This window comes from Idiotropiscis lumnitzeri, chromosome 12 (genome assembly GCF_059441095.1).
Source record: "Idiotropiscis lumnitzeri isolate Australia: NSW breed Sydney's pygmy pipehorse chromosome 12, RoL_Ilum_1.0, whole genome shotgun sequence".
Lineage (NCBI taxonomy): Eukaryota > Metazoa > Chordata > Actinopteri > Syngnathiformes > Syngnathidae > Idiotropiscis > Idiotropiscis lumnitzeri.
This window is the reverse complement of record NC_142402.1, coordinates 5,982,428-6,007,716: the sequence shown is the minus strand read 5'-3', so window position 1 is coordinate 6,007,716 and position 25,289 is coordinate 5,982,428. Positions and strand designations below refer to the sequence as shown.

Below are 25,289 nucleotides of genomic sequence, written 5' to 3'. Positions count from 1 at the left end.
TACAAAATTTCCATGACCAGATATATTTACTGCACTTATGTTTCAGTTAAGGTTGCTTAGTTTACGGTTTGACTCTGAAAAATATTTGCGCATTTTGTGTAATAGTGAATAACATTTTATTTTGAAGAAGTGAATAAAGCTCCTATACCGGTGATATAGAGAAGATACTCATGATAGAGCTGATAGAAAGATAGACAAATAAAAATACTGTATTCATGATGACTGTTTCTATCTTTTTATTTATTAAAAGTGATGTCCGGATTATATTATGAGTGATTTTTTTCCCAACTGCGAGGAGTGTCAAAAATCATCTGTGTAAATTAATGAGCCGGATCTCGTCCACTCGATTTCGGTGCAGCTGAAAGGAAGGCGTAATCCAGCGGCCGCAAGAACACTGATCTCCACACCAGCTGAACGAGCCCAGCTTGGATCTGCATTTGGGACACAGCAGCTGCAAATGAACGCGGACAGGAGAAAATTAGTTTTGGTGGCCAAAAGTCATTCTTAAAAGTGACACATACAGTTGACAAAGGTTATACTCTACCTGTCCATCCATCACACCAAGTAAAGCTTGTTCCATCCACTGCACTGGTTCAATAAAATAGGATGTACACTGGACGCCTTCTATATAAAGAAGATAGACAATTTCTACTCGTGGCTCTGCATTCACGTTGATATCAGGGTTATAATAGGTTTCATTATAGGATATTTCGTTTTGACTTGTGTTTTTCAAATTGTTCAAGTTGAGTTAGTTTTACTTTTTTAGAGTTTGATACTTTTTATTAGTTTTTATGTTTTCAAAAATGATTCATATTATTTTTTTTCTTTCAAAATGATTAATTCATTTTTCATTTTTTAAGTGATTATGATGAGTGTAGTTTTTAATAATATTTTAGCAATGGTTTAAGTTTATTTGTCAAGTGCAAGATAAAAAAAAGTTCATGTATGGTAATTGACAAAGGTTAAATCAAAGGAAAAACTAAGATATAGCGTCAGTTGGGTTTTTTTAAAAAACATTTTCATTTGAATCAACAAAAATGAATTTTCAATTTTAGTTTGAGTTATTTTGTTAGTTTCCGTGAACTAGAATAGCCATGGTTAATACATGTTACGTAGTAAAAGTTAAAGGAACGGCACACTTAAATGTTGTGATCGTCACTGACAATTCAGATCAATTATCCAAGAGCTTGTTTAAACAGTCACTTGGAAACATTAATGGGTTTGTGGTGTGCGATAGAAAGGGCCCAACGTTTGTTTATTTTGGTACTGCAGTACACCTGCACATAAGGACGAAATCTAGTACTCGACAAATATAACAAAACAATTAGATCTCATGCCTAAAACTAATAAAATAATAAATAAAACGAAGCAGTAAAATAATAAAAATAAAAATAATAGCAAACCTGCTAAAAAAAACTAATTAAAATTAACTGCATTTATGAAACAAAAGTCAAAATGAAGTAAAAAACAAACTACAATGAAAATTCCCAAACTTTGATAAGCTTGCAGTGAGCGTATCTTCTTACCAGTCAGGTTAGAGGACTTTTTATGGCTGAATGCTGACGCTCCTTCTCCCACTGGGTGACTGAGAATACTGGAGCTGCGGAACAGAGTTCTTCTGCGAAGGAGAAAAACAAGTGGAGCTTCTTAAGTGGTCAGTATGCAATGAAGAATACATCTCTATTGTTTGCTGTTGTTTAACAAGGAGAAGGAAACCAAGGTCACAATGTGATGAGCAGCATTTGGAAAGACTCCATTGTTGGATTTAATTAATCAATCAATCATTAAATTAATTTCATTTAATTTTTTTAAACTGCATTTCACTGTACCTGAAATGCAATTCTGACTGGATGTGTATCCGATTACTTTCAATTTCATATAATACAAATAGTAACATTAGCTAACATTTAGCTGGCGTGAGGTAACTCTTCCCCGACTAATGTAAATAAGGGTGACCGCTGCATATCTTCGCTAGCTCCGATCTGCAATCATTTTGTGTATCTAATAGGCAAAACAACGAGATGTTTAATATTTCATTGTTTTTCCATTCGCTGTATTTCAGATTTATAGCATTTTGAAAAACACGTCTGTTTGTGTTGTTTGGGCAGCCACGCGTTTGTACACTACCCGTCACCAATTAGGTTATTTTTGATGACACAAATCTCACATGGACGGTGTGTATCTAATCTGCGCATGAAGGAGCACTCACATTGGCAGATTCCCAATAAGTACCATATTTGGAAGAGGCCTCATTCCAATCTGAATATATACACAATTCCTTGCCGTTTCCATTAGCGTGAATTGGGCCACAGCAACAAAAACAAATCTTGTGTCACTTGAACCATACATCTAAATCCAGACTATGAGAAGGAGACAAAGGATTAAACACAAAGGCAGTCAAATTTACCGGCACTTCCTGCAACGATATGAGGCTTCAGATGAGTTGGACTGAGCGGGGTCAGCTGCAAACACTTCCCTGGGAACCTGCTGCAACTCTGCTTTCACACGCAAAGAATAGTAGGAATTAAAAAGATGAGGGCAATTAAAAAAAGAATAAATGTAATCATTCTAAAAGTGCTTATGTGTGTGTTTACCAGGATATTTCTCAGTAATCTTTGTCAATCTGTATTGTTTGTACAGTGGATTGCTGGTGTCCACTTCACACTGCAAGGCCTCATAAAGACACAGCTGCTCCTCAAAACCACGGTTAACCCTGAAATGCACAACCACCTCACGATCACATATCTTGCCACTTAACAGTGATGAGGAGAAAGGACTCAACACTGCACAGACTTGGCATCAAGGAGTGATGGGACACTTACTGTACATCCTGCTTGACACTCTTTAGTCTTTGATAAGCCTCAGCAAAGCCCATCTTGTGTCTCTTCATGAGGTAAGCAGTCACAATGGTGGCACTGCGACTACGCCCAGCCTGACTGAAGCACAAACACTTATATGTCTCACTTATTTGCCGCTGGTGTTGCTGTTGTGATCTATCTCCCAGCCATACATGGAATTCATCATGTCAACATTCAGTATAAACATGTAACCTTGGCATTATTGAGCGTGGACCACAATAGGAGTGGAATTGATAATATTAATAACTTCCTCCCTCACCAGTGGACAAGCGCCGCCCCGCCTGCATCCACAGCCCCCTGAATGAACCGGCAGCAATCGTCCATGTGGCTCAAGAGGTCTGACGTCACGTCATCCAGGATGTTAATCCATTTCTTGCAATAGCTGGAGTCCACAGGTAGTAGAGGCCCCGGGTCCACAGAGTCCACAGACACGATGTGAGTGATGGAGGCTTCTGCCAACCCTCGACTGTCATTAAGGTCAGCTGCCGTTCCAATGAACACACCAGGATCCACCAAGAGCATTACTAACAAAGGGCTAGAGAGACATAAATCATCCTGTAAATCAATGATGAACCTAATTTGACCTTCCCCAAACTTCTAAATGTCAAAATGTTAGATGTTTCACTACCTAATGCACAATTTGCAGTTGTGTAACCAGGAGATGAATGCCAAACTTCACAACAGGTGGTCAATGATGATCATCAGTATTTTCAAGGATGTCCTCTTCTGACGCTTTCTGTCTCTCGTCCAGACTCTCTGTTGTACCCTGCCGATGATGACACCACGTGACAATCTTAAACTCAATGGTCAGCTTTCCTCTGAAAACAACCTGCTCCAAAAGCCTCGAATTGTACCAGGAAATGTATTGGTCAACTCATGGCTCAAACCCTGTTGTGACTTCTGCTGTTCTTTGCACACCGAACTGTAACGTTGAATATTAGGACATGTGCATTCAAAAGTTTAGAGAATGTCAAATTAAGTTCACTGCTATTGTATTTTAGGTTGAACGTGAAATTACAATAACGACAATATCCTCAACATTTTGTGAGTAGCAACCTGGCTCACGCATTTTGGGAAAATTAAAGAAAATAAACAACTAACTTAACACACCTTGTAAGCTAATGCATGACGGTACGCACGCAGTAGGTAATAAAGTGCCGCTTATTTTAGTGACCAATATATTATCGCAGTAAGGCAAATCAAACACGACTAAGATGGGAAGGAGGGTGGGGCGGGGGGCTTACAGGCGTTGATGTGATGGGTATCCCTTAAAAAGATCCGAGTAAAACATGTGCGCTAAAAGGGTTCCGTCTACAAAGGTACCCATGCCTACCAATCATAATTGTATGTGACCGTCTTTTTTTCGCCCCTAAGAGTTATGGCTCGCATTGCGGGCTGGAACTCGAAGGAAAAATAATCAAGAAGGGAAGTAATTTTTCACAATTTAAAATATTTCCCAGGTGTCTTTAATATGGCCGCGAGTGATGAGCCGTGACAACGGGACCCAGAGAAAAGCTTCCGTTACCATGACGACCGTGGACGGAGACAAGACGAAGTAAAAATATCCTTTCTATATGTCTTTAGTCAAGCCATCCTCAACACTGCGATGGCCTCGTGGTTTAGCTTTGGTTAATCGGTGATTTAAAAAAAACTCGTCAGCGACAAATTCAGTATGCAAATAATTTCACTGAATGAAAAACTTCAGCACCATGTTGGCTGTTGTCAAAATGACTTTGCAATTTGTTCTTTTTACAGAAATGATACATTTATTTGGTGGATGTTATTTTTAAATGAACGTAAACAGGGATTTCTCAGCTCAATCACATCAGTTCTGTTCTTATAAATTCTTAATGGGGTGATTGACACAAGCATGAAGGATCCTTCCACAATGTGTTCTTTGCTGTGACAAAAAAAAAAATCCCATCGCATTGCATTTTTCTTCCCGATCAATGAATATTAACTTAATATATAGTAAATTCCCGCAGTGTTTTTCTTCAACATCGAGGTCTTTGGTGACTTCCTGGTAGGGCTGGGCGATATGACCTCAAATCCATATCGCGAGAAATTGAGCAATTTTACCTCGATAACGATACATGCACGATAAATTCCCCCCCGTGGACTAAAATCAAAAATGCAGGAAATGCATATTGACTGTTTTTTTTTATTGACCAACTGGTACACATTACTTTCAATGAAAAATAAAAGTACAAAAATCATTTGTATAAACATTCCAAATAGCTTGCTTTGCATGACTTGAACAATGTCACAAAGAAAAAGGGTACCTCTAGCAAAATCTTTTTCTGCAAATAGATTGCACCAAGATGCTGTCATGATGTAAATAATGCCAAACAAAAAAATGCTAAATAAAATGAAAGATAATGTCAATGCAAGCCAAATAAACAAGTGTGCATCATCGGGGAAAATGTGGCGTCTCGAGTACTCTGGTGCGCAGTCGCCACTTGTCGTCTATGTAATGCACAGTCAGGCTCAATCAGGGATCCATGTTGCGACCCGACCACAAGTCGGATGTGGATGCAAAATGCTTGACATGTATAAGATCCCGGCCCGATGTAGTCCATGTTGTGGAGTACGGCTTTCATGAAGCGTTTAAATCCTGTGCGCGCCACTGGAACTAGAGGAGCTTTATCTTTAGCCATGTGCTAGGCTATCGCGTCCACCTCTGAGATGTTCTCTCGTTTGGTGTCGCCTCCGTTAATGGGCTGTTGTCACTTGTCGAACCTTGCTTCTCACTTTGAACTTTCAGCACAGCATGGTTGTGTTGTGGGTGGTGAAAAAGCTTCTGGATTTCAATCGCCAGCTACGACAGCAACGTCTGTTTTCTTTCTCGATCAGGCGGGTGGAGTCACGTGACTAGAGGCGCTGTAGCGGTCTTAAAGGGGCATGAACATTGCCGCAAACAGAAAAGGCGTTTCTTTTTTTTTTTAAACACAGAATTTACCGACATGGACAAAATGATTTCGGTCATAGTAATAAATTTCGGTAACGGTAAATTTTCGGTTTATCGCCCAGCCCTACTTCCTGGTGCTAGCTCATCATCTTGGGCCATCCTTAGCTTCTTTGAATTGTTCAGCCACTCCGCCGATGTCGTTTACCGTCAGCATTTCGCAAACTCATTTAACGTTCGGTAGAAGTGGAGTTGGCACTGCAAAGAATAACTTACAAAACTAGGTTTTCTTCAAATAATTCTCATGAGTACCTTCAAAACCAAAGATTACTCAGTTCAACAACAGTGCTTCTTATTAACTTTATTGTAAGAACATGGTATTATTGAAAAAATAACACTAATAAAAATGACAACCTCAATGACTGAAAAAGCAATTGAATGTGCACACGCACACACACAAAATTATGCCTACATCACATGGCCGCTGACTGTACAATAACAAAACTCAAATATGATCTAACGTTTTCATGAATCAAGTTTATCAAACTCAGGAATAGATTGATCAACATTATGGATTTGTTTTTTGATTCCATGGTATGTGCAAAGGTGAACAGATATTTAGATGGAGCTCCCTCTTCCCAATCCTCCTCTTGATCGACCAATTGTCCCTAATACGAAAGGGGGGAAAAGGTTTTACAGGATTGAAGCAATATAAAGTTCTAAAGTTCTTTGTTGAGTGCAGGTCTAAAATGTTCAAATAGCTAAATCATTCCATCTAAACTGTTGCAAAGTGCAAAAAACTTCATTTTCTTACCTCTGCGGCTGATTAACATGCGTCCTTCGACCCTGCCTCTGGTTCCTCTGCTGAGTGGTGTGCTCATCACTGACTGACTGGTCACCACGCGCCTCTGCGTGACGCTACTGGTGTCTGTAAAGAAGATGGTCGAACAGGTGAGCTTTAATGGCAATCCTTCGATTTATGCTTCAAAGAGGTAGTGCTAGTTTAGCTTTTGATCAATGCTTGTTTAACAGAAAAAAAATGAGGAATGGGATGTAAAAGGTAAGCAAAGTATCAGCAATTTATTTTGCCTCTTGATGGTACAACGAAATAACTGGGCTTCAGCAAATATACTAATAACAGCAACAAAAAAAAAAACGCATGGAAAATAGTCTTGAGATGGATGAACTGAACAGGTTGAAAACTGTTTGCTTATTAGCTCCATAGTGGGCGTTCTACCCTGAGCCACACCCATTTATCCACCTGTTTCCTCTTTTGCCGAGGCTGCCCACTCTTAAATCCGAAAAAACTGTCGATTAACTGGTTAAACTAAAATAAAATGGTCATTGCAATAAGAGTTCTTGTCATTAAATCAAAATCCTCTTGTTTAGCTCTAACTAGCATTTGACACGGTGGGCCGCAGTATCCTTCCGGCTCATTTACATTCATCAGGTGGGCATTAGTGGTAGCACTCTAGAGTGGTTTGGATCCTATTTGGCTGGCAAGACCTTTTGTGTTCGCCTAGGTTGCTCTGAGTCCCGCTCTGCCCCTTTATCGTATGGTGTTCCACAAGGTTCATTTTGGGGCCCTTGCTGTTTTCGTTGTACTGGCTGCCACTAGGTTCCATCCTACAAAAACATGTAATTTCCTTCCATTGCTATGCAGATGAAAGTCAGATCTATGTCCCGCGGAGCAAAAATGACAGTTTCTCCTTGAGGCCACGTATGTCCTGTCTAGAGGAAATCAAAATCTGGATGAAGACCGAAATAATGGAGTTCAGTCTCAGTGGCCCTTCTACTTTCAACGCCGTTGACCTTGGCCCCCCGGCATCTTATCTAACAGTCTCGAATTTGGGTTTTAAATTGGACAGCGATTTTAAATTAGATCGGCAAATCAGTGCTGTTGTTCGATCCAGCTTCTTTCATCTTAAGCAGCTGGCTAATGTGAAGGCCTTTCTTTCCCAGCAGCACGTAGAAACAGTTATCTATGTCTTTGTTACATCTAAACTAGATTACTGTAATGCACTTTTACTTTGGAGTCAGCCAGTCCTCCCTCAAGCGCTTCACTGTTACCAAATTGCACACTTCCTGCTATCTTATGACCAATTTTAGAAGAAAGTATTCACTAGAACATTTCCATCTTGAATCAATTCATCTTACTGGACAATGTGTTGAAAATTGTAGAGGAATCAGGGTCTTGACTGGTGGATGGAAGTGATGCATCTTCACTCTGCTGTCCTGTCGTCTCCATGTCAGTATGGCTGTCCAAAGAAACCTCAGCTGGTGGACTAAAAGAGACAAGAACATTAAAAAAACTGGATGTGAAGCACACTCACGTGGGGGGAGTGAAAGAGGGGAGGGGGGGGGGTCATCAACACAGAAATTTTGGAAAAGTAGCTCACCCTTCTTCTTGTTCCATGAACACCTCATCCACATCATCACCTGCAGTGGATATCCCAGTAGAGGCAGTTACCATGGGAACAGACTGGGACGCCATGTTGTCCCCACTGTCTGAGGGTAGAGACTCCGTGAAGACTGTCACTAGTGTACAAAATGAAGATACAATGTCAAGAGATTCTTTGCTACGGATTCATAAATGTGTGCAAGTGTACGAACGTGTCACTCACCTGGTGCAGCCACCTGCAAAGGTGTTGTGGGAACACTTCTTCCTCCACCATCCTCATCATGGGCAGCCAGGAACAGTGGGGACTCATACATGCCCAGACCTAATCACACAATAGCAGGTTAGTGTGTTTTCACACCAACAGTTTGTTTCTCTGTTCCAAATCAGTTGACAAGTTTGTCAGCTTGCTCCAGTTGTTGCAATAATGTACTGACTACTAATGAGGGAAACAGTGCTAATGAACGCAACATGAAGTTCAATTATCCTATTAGGGTGCCCCGATCCAATATTTGTATCTGATCGGGTTCTTATATCAGCCCAAAAAACAGTAACGGATTTTACAATATTAGCACTTGCAGACGAGCAGTCCATTGGAGTGTCTGCTCCTGGCGTCAAGAGCTCGCGTGCCAAAATAACCACTCGTGGAAAGGAGCTAGGGAAGATGTCGGCGGTAAAGTTACAGTAAAAAAAAAAATTCAATTCATGCACGTGCGTACTGCTGTCATTCACTTGAATGAGATCCGTAGCGCACCCCCACAACGGTCGCGGGCCCGCCTCGGGGCCAGAGGCTTCAGGTGGCTGACTGCCTGAGGGGTCGAATTAAGGAGCGTGAGGACGAACGGCCGTGCCTTTTCCCTTTTAACTGTATTTACACCATTGCGAATGGATATTAAAATCGTGTGGACTTAATCGACAGTGAATTAGAGTACAAATTGAGTTGACGAGCACTTTCAACATCCCAAAGGAGATGACCGGCGGGATCTCCATGGATTTCTGCAGGGTCTGGTACATTTTTTAAGCGGCCGAGGCCATGTAAACAAAAGCGGGACAATGCAGCTAAGATAGCTACGTAATCCGCAGTCGAGCCTCTGGACCTGATTAGGAACAAGACTAGCGAGAAATCGTAATGTTTGGGACTGTTACATTTTATTAATTACTTAAACCAGGCTACTTGCTCAGATTCTCCATGCTTCAAAGCAAGTGTACTTTCCACAACGGAGTATCGTTTTCAAACGAGACCAAACAAGCTGACTGCAGTTAAATTTTCTGCAATATGATTTGTTGTGTCGTACCTCCTTGAGAGGCTAGCTGTCCCAGGTCAGAGTGAGACGCTGAAGCCTGAGGGAGCAGATCTTCAGGAGGTCCAAATCTAAACCTGGTGGAAAGACCTGCAACCTGAGGAGAACTGAGGTGACAGACACACATGGGCGATGAATTTTGGGGGAAAGCGGTGCTGAAACATTGTGATGCTTATTCCAGCGAAAATTAGAGACATATTGCATTGTTCTCCTTACTGTATTGCTTCAGCAAAGCCATCAGTACGGTGGGGGACAACCAGAGTAGGAGTACTTGGAACCATCCTGTCATCATCATCAAAGAAATGTTGCTGAAATACAAAAACACACGTTGAAGCAGAACTGTACGACATCCTGTAACCGATTACTATTTTAGAGTGTGTGAATTTATGTCCTGTTTTGCAAGATCTCTAAAAAAACTCTTGGTTATGTTCTGCTCCGCTTGTAAAAGAGCAGCCAAGAAGGCACAGCGACATGATTCCACTAAGCTTGTGCTGTCATCGATATCCAAAATTGAGTAATTTGTACTTTGGGTGCTACTTTAGTACCCATTTGATCATCGTGCAAAACATAACATGTACACTGTTTTATTCAATCAGAGTAACAGCAATCAGCTGTTTTTCACTTTGGTGTTACCACTCTTCACTCTGACAAAAATAAAAAAATAAATAAATAAAAATATAAAAAATAAAATAATGGTGGTGGTCCACTGTTGGATGTATGCGTTTGACCCAAGCATGCAATGGAGGTATTTGTTAAAATCCCATATAACCTTTATTGCAAGTTTAGCTAATGTTACGAAGCGCCAGGACATGGCGGACAATACAGATATCACTAGCAAAAGGTTTCTAACAAACAGTACAGCAACAAAGAAAACACCTTACCATACTGCCTATCCCTGGTGTCAACTGTGGTCCTCGACCAACGGACGGTCGTCGTAGTTGAGAGGACTGTCTCTGGATAACACACAAAATATACATCACCATTTATTAGAAGAAACGGTCATCTAGGACTTTGCATTGATAGTGTTTTTCTAGGAAAAAAAATAGAATAAACTGCAGGTACAATTTGCAGGCCGTCCACATCATTTTATTTTCCATACCTAGAATTTTCTGACCACTGCACACAACAGTCACATTTCATTTTTACTCCTCCGTTAGAAGACAGCTTTCTCAAAGTAACCAAGCATGCAAAATGAAATTTTCACAATGTTTGCACTAAACACTAAATGATGGGAAACAATGCAATAAATTTCAATATCAGCTTTAATATTAATTGGGCAAGTGACACAAATACACCAGTTGTTATTATTGTAATTAATAATTATTTCAGCCCCATGAGGAATTGTGATAAGTAAAAAGCACAGCTGTCACAATTGGTAATTAAGCAATGAGCGTCACTGTGTCAACACTTGGTTTATGCACCAGAGCAAATTGATTGAATTGCCTGAACATATCGATGAAAAACAAAAATTGGAAGAAAAACGAAAAAAAATCATTGGTGGATGTCATTAATCAACTCAGTTTACTTGTCCGAAAGGAGTAGGAAAAAGTACAATGCCTTTTTAAGTACCTTAGAGAAACAGAAGCTATCATTGAGATATATTATGAACTATATGGGACCCGGCACACGCCCTCGGGGTACCCCTTGATTTATCTTCAACTGGTTGGATTTGACATTGTTTAATGCACATGCTAATTTCTATCGAAGTAACTTTTTATCCATCTCCATGCCGTATCTCTTACACCATATCTTTCTAATTTTCCCATTAATATATTATGTTCTATGGTTTCAAAAGCCTTTGTATGTCTATCCCAACAGTAAATTCATTTTTATCAACACGGAAGGCAATTTCTTCCACAAGGTCCATTGCTGCCCTTGAGGTGGATAATTTTTCCCTGAAACCATATCAGTTGTCGCTTAAAATATTATGCTTCTATGATGTTGCAGAGTCTGTGTAAATAAGTTTTTTGTAGATTTTTTGAGAAATGTAGGACCAGTGACATTGGTCTGTAGTTTGTGAATAGATGCGTATCTCCACTTTTGTATATTTTGCACTTATGGGGGTAAATCACAGTATGGAATTATTATTTTGATTGTTCAAACCCCTTGTTGTAAAAGGCGGGATCTTTTCTACATGCACTTAGAAGAAATGTATTATGAACAATGAAATATATGAAGGGCATGTTATTTTACATAGGTAAGGTATGTGTTTACCTGTGTGTGGGGCGGTCCTAGCTCTGAAGCTGGGGGCTGGATGTACAGTCGTGGTGGGAGGGAGTGCGGGGGCCGTCGGGGTTGGGGTAGGCGGAGAGTAAGTGAAGAAGTGGAAGGCGAGGGTGTGGATGGGAAGGAAGTTGGTGGTATGTGGACGGCTTCTCTTTGGGCTTCTGACTCGGTGTTGCTGCTGGCTTCACCTGGAGGAGATAGACTCATAAGAAAATACAAAAGCAAGGACTAAATAACAAAAAAGAGAAACATTTTTGATGTTGCTCACTGCTGTGGGACGGCTCAGGTGGACACTGAGAATCATTTGCCTCAGCACCGGTGGGAACTGACGGTTGCTGACCTTCTTCTTCAGCCTCCCCATCTTCCTCATTGCTCTCCTCTCCTGCCTTCATCGCAAGGTTACTTGCATCATCACCCTCCTCCTCCTCATAATCATCATCCTCCTCCTCTGCCACCTCCACCTTATACTAAAAGTAAAGTAGTGCTTTCAGAACAGCGAGCCCATCTGATCAAGGTATGACAATAAGAAAAAGGGGGTGTACCTCCTCCTCCTCGTCTTCATCTTCGTCTTCATCCTCCTCCTCTTCCTCTTCCTCCTCCTCCTCCTCCTCCTCATCTTCACCTGTGGTCTCGGGTTTCTCTCCTCTGCTCTCACGACTTTCGCTGTCTGTGTCGATAACAATAACTTCTCGAGTCAGACCTGACTCCTGGGGGGACGTCCGATCTGAAGGGACCGACTGGGACATGCCTTCGTCCTCGATGTCGTCGTCTTCAGGGATAACAGGAAAATCTTCTGGAAGCTCCTATATAACAAATACCAAGATAGTGTATTGCGAACATTGTGATACCGCCAAATCAAACAGAAAAGCAATTTTCATCATTCACTAGCATTCACTACCATTTGAGTACATTCATAGGTTTGGCGCTGGCAGGAATTTTGCACTGCGATAGTAAAGTGGTGTGATAGAGTCAGCAGGAAAAAAAAGGTACTAACAACAATTAGAAACGTGTCACTTCATAGTTGAAGTTTAAACATTCAGGAACTCTGTAATTGTTCGCAGCTTGAAGAGAATTCTTTATTGAAAAACACTGAAAACTGACCTGACTATTGTCAGGGGAATCTTGTCTTTCACCTTCATCCCTCAGATCTTCTATCTCCTCATCACCTTCCATCTGTAACAATTTTAATTACAATGAATGAAGTTAATTGATGCATTGCCCCCCCAAAAATAAATATCCGCATCAGTCACGGTTCGACTCATTTTTAGTTCCTTCTCTTTAAGGAGAAGTCAAGAAAACAATCTTATACTATATCGACTCATTTTTAGTTCCTTCTCATTGATAAGTCAAGAAAACAATCTTATACTATATCTTTTATGCGCCCACGTGAAAGTAAACAGCATTCTGATGAATATTGCGTTTTTGGAATATGAATTAGGCAGCAAAAAACCCCGTTTTGATCAACTGCTTCTCAGGGGTGGCCTTTTTGTCACATGCTGTTGACTGAAAATGACATCGCAGTTGCTCAGAACTCAGGTAACACCCAATCACGGCTCAGCTTGCAAACGTCACATGACCAAACTTAGAAATCAGGTGAGCTGTGATTGGTGCAACTGCGATGTTATTTTCAAAATCAGAATGAGAATGTTCTTTATTGTCATTAGAGCTCCCCTCTACAGTGCAAATATAAATAATAAAATAATAAATAAAATATAAAACAACAAACAAACAAAAACAAGAAGAGTGTTTCAGTCAGCCTAAAGCTATGGCCAAAACCTTTGGTTTCATTTTTTTTAACAGTGCTGCTTCAGCATTTTTAACGATTCTTGACCCGTTTGATTTATCTAATGAAAAACAATACAGCATTGATGATGTTAAAATTTTGGCTCGGCTCATAATAACATTCTGTGAACAATTCAAATCACCTAAATGAAATCTGAACTATAAATGCTTGTGGAAGACAAAATCTCAGACGACGACAAAACTTTGGGCCATGACTTTGTAGCACATTTGGACAAAAGAATTATGCCAAAGAAACTAATGAAAGTGATTTCAAGGCAATTAGGGGTTTTGCATTTACCTGCAGGGCAATAGTTTGCCTCAGTCTGAACTTTTTGGCGGTTGAAGGAGCATGAGAGCTCTCTGGTCTGATCTCCTCTTCCTCGAGATTATCCTCTCTACTTCGCTTTGAACTCGCTGAAGTCAAGCAAGAATATCATTTCAAACCATCAGGGAAATTTTACACAACTGCTGGTGCTTTTATAAGATGGTGAACGGCGTGACACTTTGCATGCTGTTTTGAGGAGAAGGTAATGCTTAAAGGTACCGCGCTGCTGCTTACATATTCCAATGACAGCGGATGATGTAGATGGTCGTTCTGTATCGACACTGCTGCCTACATCCTGAGATGTGGCCTGCTGCTGAGTGGGCTGGACAAATGCCGTGGCCTGTGTGCTGGTTGGCTGCGTTATGGATGCAGGAGTGTTAAGGCTGGAGATGACAGTGTGGGCAGTGGCTCCTGTAGTCACCAACACTACAAACAGAACCAATGACAATACTTGAGGCCTGACCACTCTTCAGTTATACTTGCACTTTAGTGTAGTACTGAAATTATTACAACAGTTGCAGGTTGCAGGTCCAAATGTCTACTACTTGCAGTATTTTTTCTTACCCTCTTGGCTCTCAGTCTGTGTGGTTGGCATAACAGTGGCAGTGGGTGTTGGCATAGCAACAGCTGCTGGGGTAACCATAGGTTTGATACTGGCACGGGGCGTTGACTTGCTGCCAGGTGAAGGTGTAGGTTTGTTGCTCGGAGATGGAGTACTTGGAGTGGGGCGGATATTGGCAGTTGGCGGTTCAGACAGGCTTGAACTGTTGGATGAATGTTGAATGATATTCAAAGGTATTAGAAGGCATTTTTGTTTACTTTGTCATTTTTTATGATCAAATATTACATGAAAATGAAAAATAAATGCAGAATTTGCCCCACCATTCACTCAAAATAATGCACACGATAAATAATGAAAACGATGTGACCATGAGCCAGGAGTTAACTGCATAGTGAATATTATAATGCTGCAGGAATGTGAAGTCAAGACAATAGAATTGTGTGCAAATATTAACCAAAAAAGAAATAGCCGACAATCAAAATATCGTCCTCTTTTATTCAAATGAGCTTATTGATTTTACGTTTTGCAGAGGTTAAACTTCACACTTGAGGGCCAGACATGCATGACAACTTTTATTACGTACATATCATAAAAGTGTTTATGATTTAAGACATTAACATTAGAATGGTCGCCTGATTCTTATGCCTGCATGGCCATTAAAACATTTTTTTCCGTTTTCATATAACAGTTTTCAGTCCAGAAACAACGACATTAAATTTACATTATTTGTATTAATACGCTTAGAAACACTGTACGAACAAATTGGAGGTTGACGATCTATAATTTTGTTTGACCCTGTGGGCTAATATTCATGGAGCTGAAACAAAACACTAGCTGCTACTGTGGAATGAATTTGGGAGTCACCGACCTGCTCCTGTCCTGGGATGGACTCTTCAAAGAGATCTGTCTTTGTTCCACAGATCTGTTCTGATCACCCACCTAAGTACAGAAACCACTTTGAATGATAACTCAAGAGCTGATGAAGTTAAATATTAATAATTTAAACACCCATGTATGTGATACTTTCATTTTGGATTTTGGATTGGCTGTCACACTAACCTTGGACCCACTGTGGTCCTGGGATTCCTCTCTGGGCTCAGAGTGAGTTTGAGTCTCCCTCAATTCCCGGTCAAGCCAAAGAAGTCTTCCTTCATATTGCGACTTCAAGGCATTCATCCTTACCTCGAGTTCCTCCTTACTCTGCTTGAGGTCTTCCACCTGCTTGCTCAGATTCTCTTTTGCATCTAAATAAAGAGCACCATCAGTAAAAATGTGTATATTATAATTTAGTAGATTATGTTTCAGTGTACAATTACACATGGAACCTACTATTCAGCTGGTTGATTTTAGTTTTAGCTCCGACAAAGGCCTTCTTAGTCTTCTCCTCTTTGTCAGCCATCTGCTTTCTGAGCTGCTCCTCCTTGTTCTTGCTCTCAGACAACTGAAAGAAAGCATTACAATTATTTTAAATACTCTGTATTGAAATGGATATGTTCATTTAGTTTAGTTTAGTTATCATTGGTCTCAATCATTTCATGACATTTGCCTAGTCGTGATTCAGTTGACATCTTTGTACCTCTTGTCTGAGTTTTGCAAGTTCCTCTTGTAAAGGCTGATTTACATCAATTGCAGTATTATTATCGCTGGCCTGGATAGACGGGTTCTGGTTCGTCTGTGCCGCTATCAGAGCTTCATTGGCTTGGTTTACTTCCTGTAGCTGTTCTTGAAGGCGCTTATTTTCCGCTTCTTGAGCAGACATCATCTGACAAACAAAATTATTTTATAAATGTAAAGTCTACATTTTTTGCACATTATAATGTCATTGTTGTGGACCGGTTCATGCAAGAGTGTAACTTTCACAGGGTGGGGGTGGGGTATTTCTCAAAATAAAATGTTTTTTGACTTCAGATAATAACTAAACCGGAAGTACTGCAAGTTTTTTAGTCTTTTATCTGTGCAGCCATTTGCAGCCCAGTGGTATTCCTTACCTTATGCATTGTGTCCACTTGGCCTTGGAACTGGGACACCTAGGAAGAAGCGAGCACATAGAAAACTATGCTTGTTTTTTTTCCCCTGAATATTTTGTAACAGTACAGCCCGATACCAAATGGTGGGCCGGTGCTTGGGAATCACCTTGTTAGTGGACAAAAAAAATCCAGGAGCACCCATTAACTCACCTGACTCTCTGCTTGACTCAAAGAGGTTTTAAGATTGTTAATCTCCTGTTGGTGGGATTCCTGGAGTTTTTTCTGATTGGCAAGGTTTTGCTGTAGAGAATCTTTAGCCTGCTGGAGCTCCTTCTGCATTAGTTGAATCTGGTTTTGACGGGCCTGAGCCTGACACTGAGATGATTTCAGTTGGTTCTGTATCTATAATTTAAACAGACCAAGGTGATTATTGTGGATTTATATCGGGAAACTTTCAGGACGCCTTGTATTACGATTATAAGGAAAACAAATGAGCAAACAAAATGAAACCGCTCCATATAAACACCTCAATCTGAATAAAAAGGTTGTGTCTGAATGGAATTTGATTCATATTCACAGTGGTGGTATATTCTTTTGCCAATCCGAATAAAACGTCATATAAACAATCAATCAAAATAGCCAGGAAGTGACGTTCTCAATTACATATTTTAAGATGGCAGCATTCTAGCAGAGCTTATAACTTGTTTTTAATCACGCTGATACCTTAATTAAATTGTGGGAAAAAACAACTACTGTGCTAAATAGACGGATAACTCCATCTTGACAGATCACTTGATATTTACACCAATCTGCATGTCACATGGCTGTAAAACAGTTGCTCCGATTTATGTAATGGCGCATGCAAACGGCAGATCAGAATAGATCACGTCCCACTTAAACAGTTGACCTGAGATCTTCATCTGAATGATTTAAATCGGAATGACAACAAAGGTCTCCATGCAAACTCGGCTATTGTTCAACACTCCAAAAACTGTATGATTTTTGAGGAAGTAAGACAGCTGGTGTTGTAGGGGCGCGCTGCTTACCTGCTGTGTGTGGGACTTTGCTTGTTGAAGCTCTTTTTGACTCTGCTGCAACTGTGTCTGAGTTTGAGACAACTGGGCTTGAACCTACAGAAACCAAAATAAAAATGGAAATGGTTTATTAATGCTACTTCTCTAATGTCACAGACGAAAAGGTATATATTGTTGGTTTTTGGACTGATTCGAATCTTGCCCACTTTGATAGTGGCTCATAAAACTAATTCACAGCTAAGGTGGTAATCTGTCCAGAAGACAACTATTAGTCACATGTTGCACAAATCTGGCATTTATGGAAGAGTTGTAAGAAGTAAGCGATTTCTCAAAGACAGTCATAAATACATTTGAATACATTTGTGAATATGTAGAAAGATCGTAAAACTGCTGTTCACAAATGTTCTCCATCAAATCGACCTAAGATGGAGCAGTTTTTCAAGAAAAAAATCTCCAGGTGTACAAAATTCTAAAAAACACTAAATTTCCACACCCCACTTTTCAGTTTGTATTTTTTTTAAATAAAAAAAGAGTATGAATTTCGTTCCACTTTAGAATTGTGTCCCACTTGGCATTGATTTTTTACCAAGAACTTCATTCTTTTATATCTTTATGTTTAAAGCCTGAAATGTGTCAAAAATGAAGGACATGTATTGCACCTCCTGTTCAAACCAAGGATAGGCTTGTGGCTACAATACCTGTGTTAGCTGATTTTGGTTCAGTGTCAATTGATTTTGGATCTCTTGCAACTTTTCCTTGGTCTGCTGGTTTTCCTTTTGGGCATTCTGAAGCTCCTGCTCAGAGTTTTTGGCCTGGAGAAAGCAAACCAATTTTACAGATACCCCCCATAATCCAAATTCATCAGTATATTAAAAGATCAGGTGTAACATCTACTTTATGTACTCTGTTGAAATTCCACACTATTTTCAGGGAATATGAACGAAGCCTAGTCGAGAATAGAAAGGAGGGAAAAGTATAAGAGGCCCCCCTAAAAAAAATTTCAGAATTGTCTGTATCAATGATTAAAACCATTAATATACCACAAACTGTGATTACCAAACAGGTTAACATCATTTCATACACGTTTCACGTCATTAACATGAAAAATAAATGGCTTACAGATGTTCTGATTTTGGAAAAAAAAAAGAAAAATGGCATCACAAGTACACTTGTACATAAGTACCCAGGCTCAATTTATCTCCCGGGCAACGTACAATGCACGTTTCTGGGGTCCCTTGTGGGATCTTAGTTATTACAACAAGAGCGCAAAAACTGTGAATATGTGAGTTTTTTCAGCAAATAGCTGGGATACATTCCACAGCGAGAGAAAAAATGATGACACAGCACTTAAATGCATTTATACGACAGCCATGCAACTCTGGTCCAATAAGGAGGCAGAGCTGCCTGATCGCTTCACTCAAATAGTGGAACTTATGAGAGCCCAATTCAAAGCGTTGCACTTGGAAAAGGGATCAGTGTGTTTATTACCAAGGAAATCATACAATCCTACGTGTACTTTTATTCCTTAAAACTAGTCATATCGTCTTTCATTGTGGCTGCATGGTGTTGTATGTTTGCAGGGGTTAATAATGCTGCTCACTTGCTGCATCGCCTCTTTCAAAGTGGTCAGCTCCTCTTTGACCTTGTTGATCTCCTCTTGACTTTTCGTGAGCTCCTGCTGCTCCACTTGACTTGTTTCACCTTGTGTTTTAGCTGAAGTTTCCGCCATCAGCTGGAAAATGTAGAAGGTCTGAGCATAGCCGTTTACCTACATGATAACCAAAGCTACAAAGTGCGGACCCACCTTATCATGCTGGACTTTTAGCTCCTCATACTGTGTCTTGTAGCGGCGTCCTATCTTTTTCACCTGTGTGATGGTCTTATTTTTCTCAAGAATGTCATTGTTTTTTGTTCCTAGTTCTTTCTTCAGCGTGTCTCTCTCTGCTGTTAGGCGGGTCACAGACTCTCTAAGGCTTTTCAGTTGAGACTGCGCCGAGTTAGTGCTGGTGCTGGATCTGCAATGATATGATGTAATTTACAGCGTTGGGCAAGTAACTTCCAAAATGCAAAATACACTAATCCCTCGCATCTTTGTACTTCAGTTTTCGCGGCTCAGTGTTTTGCGGATTTTCCTAAACTATTTCTCATCGAAAAAGACAACAGACAACTTGAGGAAAGACGCGTTGCTTCAAAGAGATTAATTGCCTCGGTGGCTTTGTACATACCCACGGGCAATCATACAAGGCACGTGATTGGTTCCTGGCCGTGTTATTGACCAATGAGAGGACAAGAGGACTTACACCGTGAGCTGATTGGCTGCGCATCATCCCAGCATCCGGAAACACATAACGTTATTCAGATGCACCGTTCAGTCACTCAGAGTCGAGCCAGATAAACGGATAGGAAAAAGCTGTGTTCCGAAATTGTGAACGGAGAACGCTCAGCAACCCGACAAGCACGGCTCGCTCATCACGACGAAACATTGGCAAATAAAATGTTACTTATAAATTTAAGTGACTTTTTTTTAATTCAGTGATTCATTAATTTATTATTGCTTTCCAATTTTTTAAATGAAAATGAGAAATTTGCGAACATAACTGTTCATCTTAACTTGTCATGAGTAACTATATTGTGTGGTGAGTAGTTTAATATGTTGACTTTGTGGTGGTCGATCATGACCTTTGCCTTTGATTAATATTTGCGTCAATAATTACTAGAGCTGATATTTGGTCCAATAAATAAATAATCTCAGAATGTACGCCATAAATAAAATTCTAAACATAGTCAAATTATTTTACACAGATAGGAACCTTAAGTTGATAATGCCAATCTATTTTGCATTATATTGAAACCATGCTGTAACATATTACATTTTGTAAAACAAAAAACATTTGTGTAGTTACTTGTTTTTTTAAGAAAATAAGCTCCGCAGCACAAAGAATGGAAGTTCTTTTGGTTCATGTAATTTTAGTGGCATACAGTAAATGTTCATTGTATTATACAATAATGGATTGTGGATTTTAACATTTTTATGTTTGTTTTTACCTGGCTAGCTCAGTCTTCAGCTTGGCTGTCTCTTCAACAAGCTGGGAGATACGCCTCTGCTGAGCTTCTCGCTCGGCAGTGAGTTTCTGCTTTTCCTCAACATCACCATCTTTCTGCTGGCTAACAAGTTGCTGTGGAGATGGAAGGATAGAAAATTTTGATTTAGAGCACATTATTCTGTGGAACGACATGAGGAACAGAGGTTGTTTCAGTTATTCAAATTGTGTGGTGGCACAAGAGTGGGCAGTGAAAGATTATCAGTGGTTCTATGAAAATATTATCCAATTTCACCTGTTAGAAAATTGTTATTCATTAAATTACACAACCTATCGACAGTAGCAACATAAAGTGATAGAAAGAATGATTAAATTATCTTTTATGTAAAGTCAGTCTGCACATCCCCCAGTTACTATTCAGACGACAGAAAAGGGATGGCTTTTCTTTGGCTGTATCAGCTTTTGCTCAATTTAACAGGTCCGGATTTTGCACCAAGTAAATCCATTTGTGTGCGCACATTGACAGATGATCATTATTAATGATCCAGGACACAGATTTACGCTACAGGGTAAAGGGTGTCAATAACTGTAACACCCAAAGCCATGTACAAGATGTACTACAAACCTACCTGTATTTTGGCTTTCAAATGTTTAATGTCTTCCTCTAACAACTTTTTATCAGCCTGCAGGGAGCCATTTCTGTCAGAAAGATGAGACAATGACTCATGTAGGGGGCTTATGTTGTATTCCAGCTTCTTCACCTGATGGACAGAAGAAGGAAAAGGAGTCGTCAGAATGCAGCTGAATATAAACCATTAATGCTAAAAAAAACTTGTTTAGAATGTCAAAATTTTAAATGTGATTTTGGTAATTAGCAATGTTGTTGGGTAAAGGTCGGCACTGCAAATTGACTTACCTTGATAAATAATTGTTAAATAAAGTTGATCAAATACATTTTGAGATAAATAGGATAGATAAGATAGATCGATATAGTAACCAGGGAATAATCTGACTTTTGCTTGTGCTTGCTGTAGCTCCTGCTCCAATTTCTCTCGCTCCATTTTCAGCATCTTGTTGGTCTCTTGGAGAGTGCTGATATTGCCCATGTTCTTCAGTTGCGCTTCTTTATGAGCCAGGGTCTTTGTGGTGGCCTGAGAGAATGCCAAAAATCTCTGTTTGTGACTATTCATAGCCCCCTCTTCCTCACAGACAATATTTTGGAAATTTTAAAAGTAATTGGCTGCTTAGATCATAAATTAGATGTTGTGGTTCAATCCATTCCTTCATTTCCTACCTGCAGCTTCTCCCTCTCAGCATTCAGAGTTTCCAGAAGCTCCTTCAGTTCCCGGTTTTGGTGTGCCATTTGCTGTTTGTAGCGGAGAGCTTCTCCTTCAAAGGCCTCCCCACGAGCGTCAGCAATCTCCTTCTCTTTCCGCACAAACCTATGGCATGCATAAAATTTTCAAATTCCATTGGTTGCTACTAAGCAACATTAAACATCTGACTCACTAATAGGAACAAGTAACTACGAACCCCTCTTCCGCATCCACCTTTTGATGTGTAAGTTACACTACTATACCTGAGTATGTCTTGTATCTGCTCAAGCGTCTTCCCTTCCTCATTAAATGATAAGTCAAGCTGCTGCTCTGGTTGCTGTTGACGACTCCTTGCAGCCATTTCATCCATTTGTTGGTGCAGGAGAGTGTTTTGTTTTCCCAGCTCTTCGCAGCGATGACTCTGACTAGCCAATTCATCCTGATGGAGTCAAAGTAAATACCAATGAGTGACAACTAGTTTTCAACATTTTAATAAAAGACATTTAGTGGTAGTTTCTGTGTAAAAGTTGCCAAGTCATTCCTCCAACCTTAAGCTGCTTCTCCAAAATTGTCCAGCCTGTATTTTTTTCCTGTAAGAGTGAGTTGGACTTGTTCAGTTGTTCCTCCACCTCTCCCTTCCGTGCTGCCTCTTGTTGCAAGGTTTTCTTTAACTCCTTAAGGACTTCCACATCTGCAGCATGAAGCATCAGCTCTCGCTCATATTTAGCTTGAGCCTCACCAGCTTGCTTTGTCTATGGAAACACCCAAAAATCTATGAGTAAAACCATCACAAAGACAGATATACACAACTAACAAGGCTACTTGGTCGAGTAAAAAAAATGGGCAAGTAGTTGTATTGAGTTACACTTAAATGTCTATAAAACAAATCCACAGAAAACACTGTTCTTTCATAGCATTTTGTGTTACAGGGCAATACAGAGGATTATAAATCAAAATTGGCTAATACAATGAGGTATCCGTAAAAGTTGATGCTGCAAGGACACACTTCCCCTTAATCTGTTTTACTGTATTAGGTTTTGTTGCGATTACCACTGGGGCCAAATTGAAGGTAGCAGTGACGTGGAGTTCTTCCACGTTGTCAAGTGCTCCCAAGCACAATGAGAAATGCATGAGTGCATGTGTCGTACCAGCAGTGTGCATATTTGCGTTTACTAATGACCTGCAGTAGGCTCTCCTGTATGGCCTTCTGCTCCAGAGTGACAGCTTTAGCAGCTCTCTCCAGTGCCTCCTGCTGCTCTGCTTGGCTGGCCTTTAGACTGCGTTGTAGGTCACTCACCTGGAAAAGACAAAACGGGAGAATGATTTAGACTACATTTCTTGATTGGTATATTCATTTATCTATAGGTAAAAGACCAATGCAACCAATGTTAAGTAACTAATGTGTAAAGTTGAGTCGGGTTACCACACAGGGGAAAGCAATTTATTACCTTATTTAAGGCCGTTTTTAATTTTCTGGAAAGTTTAGGTGAGCGTGGACTTGTAAATGAAATATTCACAATTACCGCCCTTTTTACCATATTACTGATAAGCACTAGAAGAAACTACAATGTTGTCAATTCACATTTTATAGTACAGATTGTAAGTTTAAGTTGTGCAGATGAAATACAAAAGAATGAAAAGAAAAGAACATTCAAACCGGCAGTTATTATCAGCAAATTTTAAACTGCGCATGTTGTGGATATCAATAGAAGACTTTGCAGGTATATTAAATTCAATTGCCTGACTAAGGAGCAGGCAGCGTTGGTTCAGTTCCCACTCATAGGCAGTTTATATGTGAGAATAAACGAGATATCTATATATACCAGTAAGTGGTCTGCGACTTGTCTATGTGTGCTCTGCAACTGACGGGCAACCTGCCAAGGATTCATGTCCTCTGGCAAACTAGGTTTATTGGCGAGAAAGTGGGCACTAATCTGGGTGTGTCTGGCCAGAAACTGCACTCCCTCCCAAAAGTATCTGTCTGCCAGTGCGCCATCTATAGAGGAAACACGGGCAATGCATGGACAATATGAAATGAATGAATGACATTAATTTAGATTTCTTTTCTTTGGTTGGACAAATTCAGCGGGCCGGATTAAAAAGCAAACCGGGCTGTAGTCGGCCCATGTCTGGGTTAATCCCTATTCATGCCCAGGATGAAAATTTAACCTGCACTGTCTCAAATTTTAGGGGCAAAATTAGACAATTTAGTAGCAGTCTGAACAATAACATTTAAGAATAATCAACAAAAATGTAACGGACAGTGTTGCAGTAACAGTTGTGGTTTGCTGAAGGTTCAGCCAGTTGAAAAGGTTATTATTTGTAACTAAATTCCAGAAAGCTTCATGTGTACATCCAGGTGAGCATAATTAGTGGAGAACCAGGCAGTGAGGAGTGTGCATGAGCGTGAAGGCAACAATTAGCGGACACGTCGTCATTGACAACCGGCTCAATAAATCAGATATGATGTGAGTCCGATCCTTGTCGTATTAATGGCTCATATGTGACTTGCACTGCAGACATGGTTTTGAATCGGCTGGTTGAGTTGGAGAAGGGTGCGGAAAAACTGACCTGTGCAGGTCAACTTAAAATAATTGCTGAGGGCTCAAACAATGATTGAATGCGAGTGTGGCTTTGCCACAAATTTACCGAAGTGTGTGACAAGACCTACTTGTTTCTCAAGTACGTCCAAAGCCTTTCTCCTCTCCTCTTGCGCTTGTTGGTTCTTTTTTTCCACCTCTAATATTCTATTTTCCAGCTGCTTCTGGATATCTTCTGACTCCTTGACTCTCATCTCAAGAGGAGAGCGTTGCTGAGAGGACATCAAGAAAAGGGTGAATGCACATGTTTGCGAGCGTGCTTGTAAAAAGAATATTACCTCTTTCTCATTCTTCAGACTGTCTTCCAAAGTCAGTACCACAGCCCTGTACTGCTCAACAGTGGCATTTGCATTTTTCAGCTGCTCTGCTAGTTTGGTGTTCTGTTCCTCTGCGGCATTGAGATTACTTTTGACCTCTGCCAGCTCAGGCAGGCCAGCCTGCTGAGCGGTTTGAACCGGAGAGCGCACTGAAAATACACAGCGGAAAATTGTTCAAAAAAAGACCGCAGCACAGCATTATTTCACTCACAAGAAATTGTTACCTCTGACAGGTGTTCTAAGAGTTGCTGCTCTGGTTACTGGGGTGCTACTACCCTCAGATGAGATGGAAGACAACTGAGCTTTCAGCGCAGCCACCTGCTGTTCAGAGTTCTTCAACAACTCTCTCGTCTTTTGCTGGAGGGTGTGATGTGTCTGAAGTTGTTTCTTAGCTTCCACCAACTGAGCCTAAATGTAAACAGGGAATATAGATTAAATGATTAGCGTCCACAGGCTTTGTTCAACTTGAATATGAAAATACATATAAGGTTATGTACATCCATATTGCGTCCAAGGGCATGTCTCTGGGCTACTTCCTGCTCCAGCCGAGTCTTCATTGAGGCCAGTTCTGTTTCCAGATTCTCAATCTTACTGTTCAGCCGTTGACGAATGTCTGTGTCTGTATGTTCCATAGTTAGCTACAAAATTAAGAGGAAA

The 25,289-nt window shown here is 40.3% G+C and overlaps 2 protein-coding genes across 5 annotated transcripts in view; both read right to left on the bottom strand.

Annotated features, from left to right (window-relative positions):
* Positions 1-219: 219 nt before the first annotated feature.
* dusp12 (dual specificity phosphatase 12) lies at positions 220-4,228 on the bottom strand. 4 transcript variants are annotated; one of them, XM_088311306.1, is made up of 9 exons: positions 4,103-4,228; positions 3,487-3,624; positions 3,118-3,393; positions 2,823-2,936; positions 2,595-2,713; positions 2,408-2,498; positions 1,527-1,618; positions 545-624; positions 220-451 (listed from the first exon to the last, which is right to left on the bottom strand). In XM_088311306.1, exons 3-9 carry the CDS (start codon positions 3,378-3,380, stop codon positions 308-310), a joined length of 903 nt encoding a protein of 300 aa, XP_088167432.1. In that variant the 5' UTR covers positions 3,381-3,393; positions 3,487-3,624; positions 4,103-4,228; the 3' UTR covers positions 220-307. The 4 variants fall into 4 exon arrangements, with proteins under 4 accessions (XP_088167432.1, XP_088167431.1, XP_088167434.1 ...); XM_088311305.1 differs by having other exon boundaries at positions 3,969-4,117; XM_088311308.1 differs by having other exon boundaries at positions 2,408-2,495; positions 3,969-4,117.
* Positions 4,229-6,109: 1,881 nt separating this feature from the next.
* Positions 6,110-25,289, bottom strand: part of LOC148325618 (nucleoprotein TPR-like) — a 34,709-nt gene continuing 15,529 nt past the window's right edge. The window contains exons 20-55 of the mRNA XM_088310592.1: positions 25,130-25,270; positions 24,857-25,040; positions 24,594-24,781; positions 24,387-24,527; positions 22,896-23,012; positions 22,264-22,467; positions 21,979-22,154; positions 21,694-21,841; positions 21,413-21,550; positions 21,029-21,160; positions 20,404-20,534; positions 19,163-19,373; positions 18,959-19,090; positions 18,057-18,170; positions 17,371-17,454; positions 16,535-16,726; positions 16,346-16,384; positions 15,934-16,119; positions 15,687-15,798; positions 15,417-15,601; positions 15,226-15,296; positions 14,360-14,559; positions 14,030-14,221; positions 13,769-13,884; positions 12,790-12,861; positions 12,231-12,491; positions 11,957-12,155; positions 11,677-11,876; positions 10,344-10,415; positions 9,679-9,770; positions 9,457-9,569; positions 8,388-8,486; positions 8,163-8,301; positions 7,921-8,048; positions 6,578-6,691; positions 6,110-6,431 (exon numbers count right to left, since the gene is read on the bottom strand). Coding sequence (XP_088166718.1) covers positions 6,382-6,431; positions 6,578-6,691; positions 7,921-8,048; positions 8,163-8,301; positions 8,388-8,486; positions 9,457-9,569; positions 9,679-9,770; positions 10,344-10,415; positions 11,677-11,876; positions 11,957-12,155; positions 12,231-12,491; positions 12,790-12,861; positions 13,769-13,884; positions 14,030-14,221; positions 14,360-14,559; positions 15,226-15,296; positions 15,417-15,601; positions 15,687-15,798; positions 15,934-16,119; positions 16,346-16,384; positions 16,535-16,726; positions 17,371-17,454; positions 18,057-18,170; positions 18,959-19,090; positions 19,163-19,373; positions 20,404-20,534; positions 21,029-21,160; positions 21,413-21,550; positions 21,694-21,841; positions 21,979-22,154; positions 22,264-22,467; positions 22,896-23,012; positions 24,387-24,527; positions 24,594-24,781; positions 24,857-25,040; positions 25,130-25,270 — 5,073 coding nt within the window. The 3' untranslated portion in view covers positions 6,110-6,381. The remainder of the gene's footprint in view (positions 6,432-6,577; positions 6,692-7,920; positions 8,049-8,162; positions 8,302-8,387; positions 8,487-9,456; positions 9,570-9,678; positions 9,771-10,343; positions 10,416-11,676; positions 11,877-11,956; positions 12,156-12,230; positions 12,492-12,789; positions 12,862-13,768; positions 13,885-14,029; positions 14,222-14,359; positions 14,560-15,225; positions 15,297-15,416; positions 15,602-15,686; positions 15,799-15,933; positions 16,120-16,345; positions 16,385-16,534; positions 16,727-17,370; positions 17,455-18,056; positions 18,171-18,958; positions 19,091-19,162; positions 19,374-20,403; positions 20,535-21,028; positions 21,161-21,412; positions 21,551-21,693; positions 21,842-21,978; positions 22,155-22,263; positions 22,468-22,895; positions 23,013-24,386; positions 24,528-24,593; positions 24,782-24,856; positions 25,041-25,129; positions 25,271-25,289) is intronic.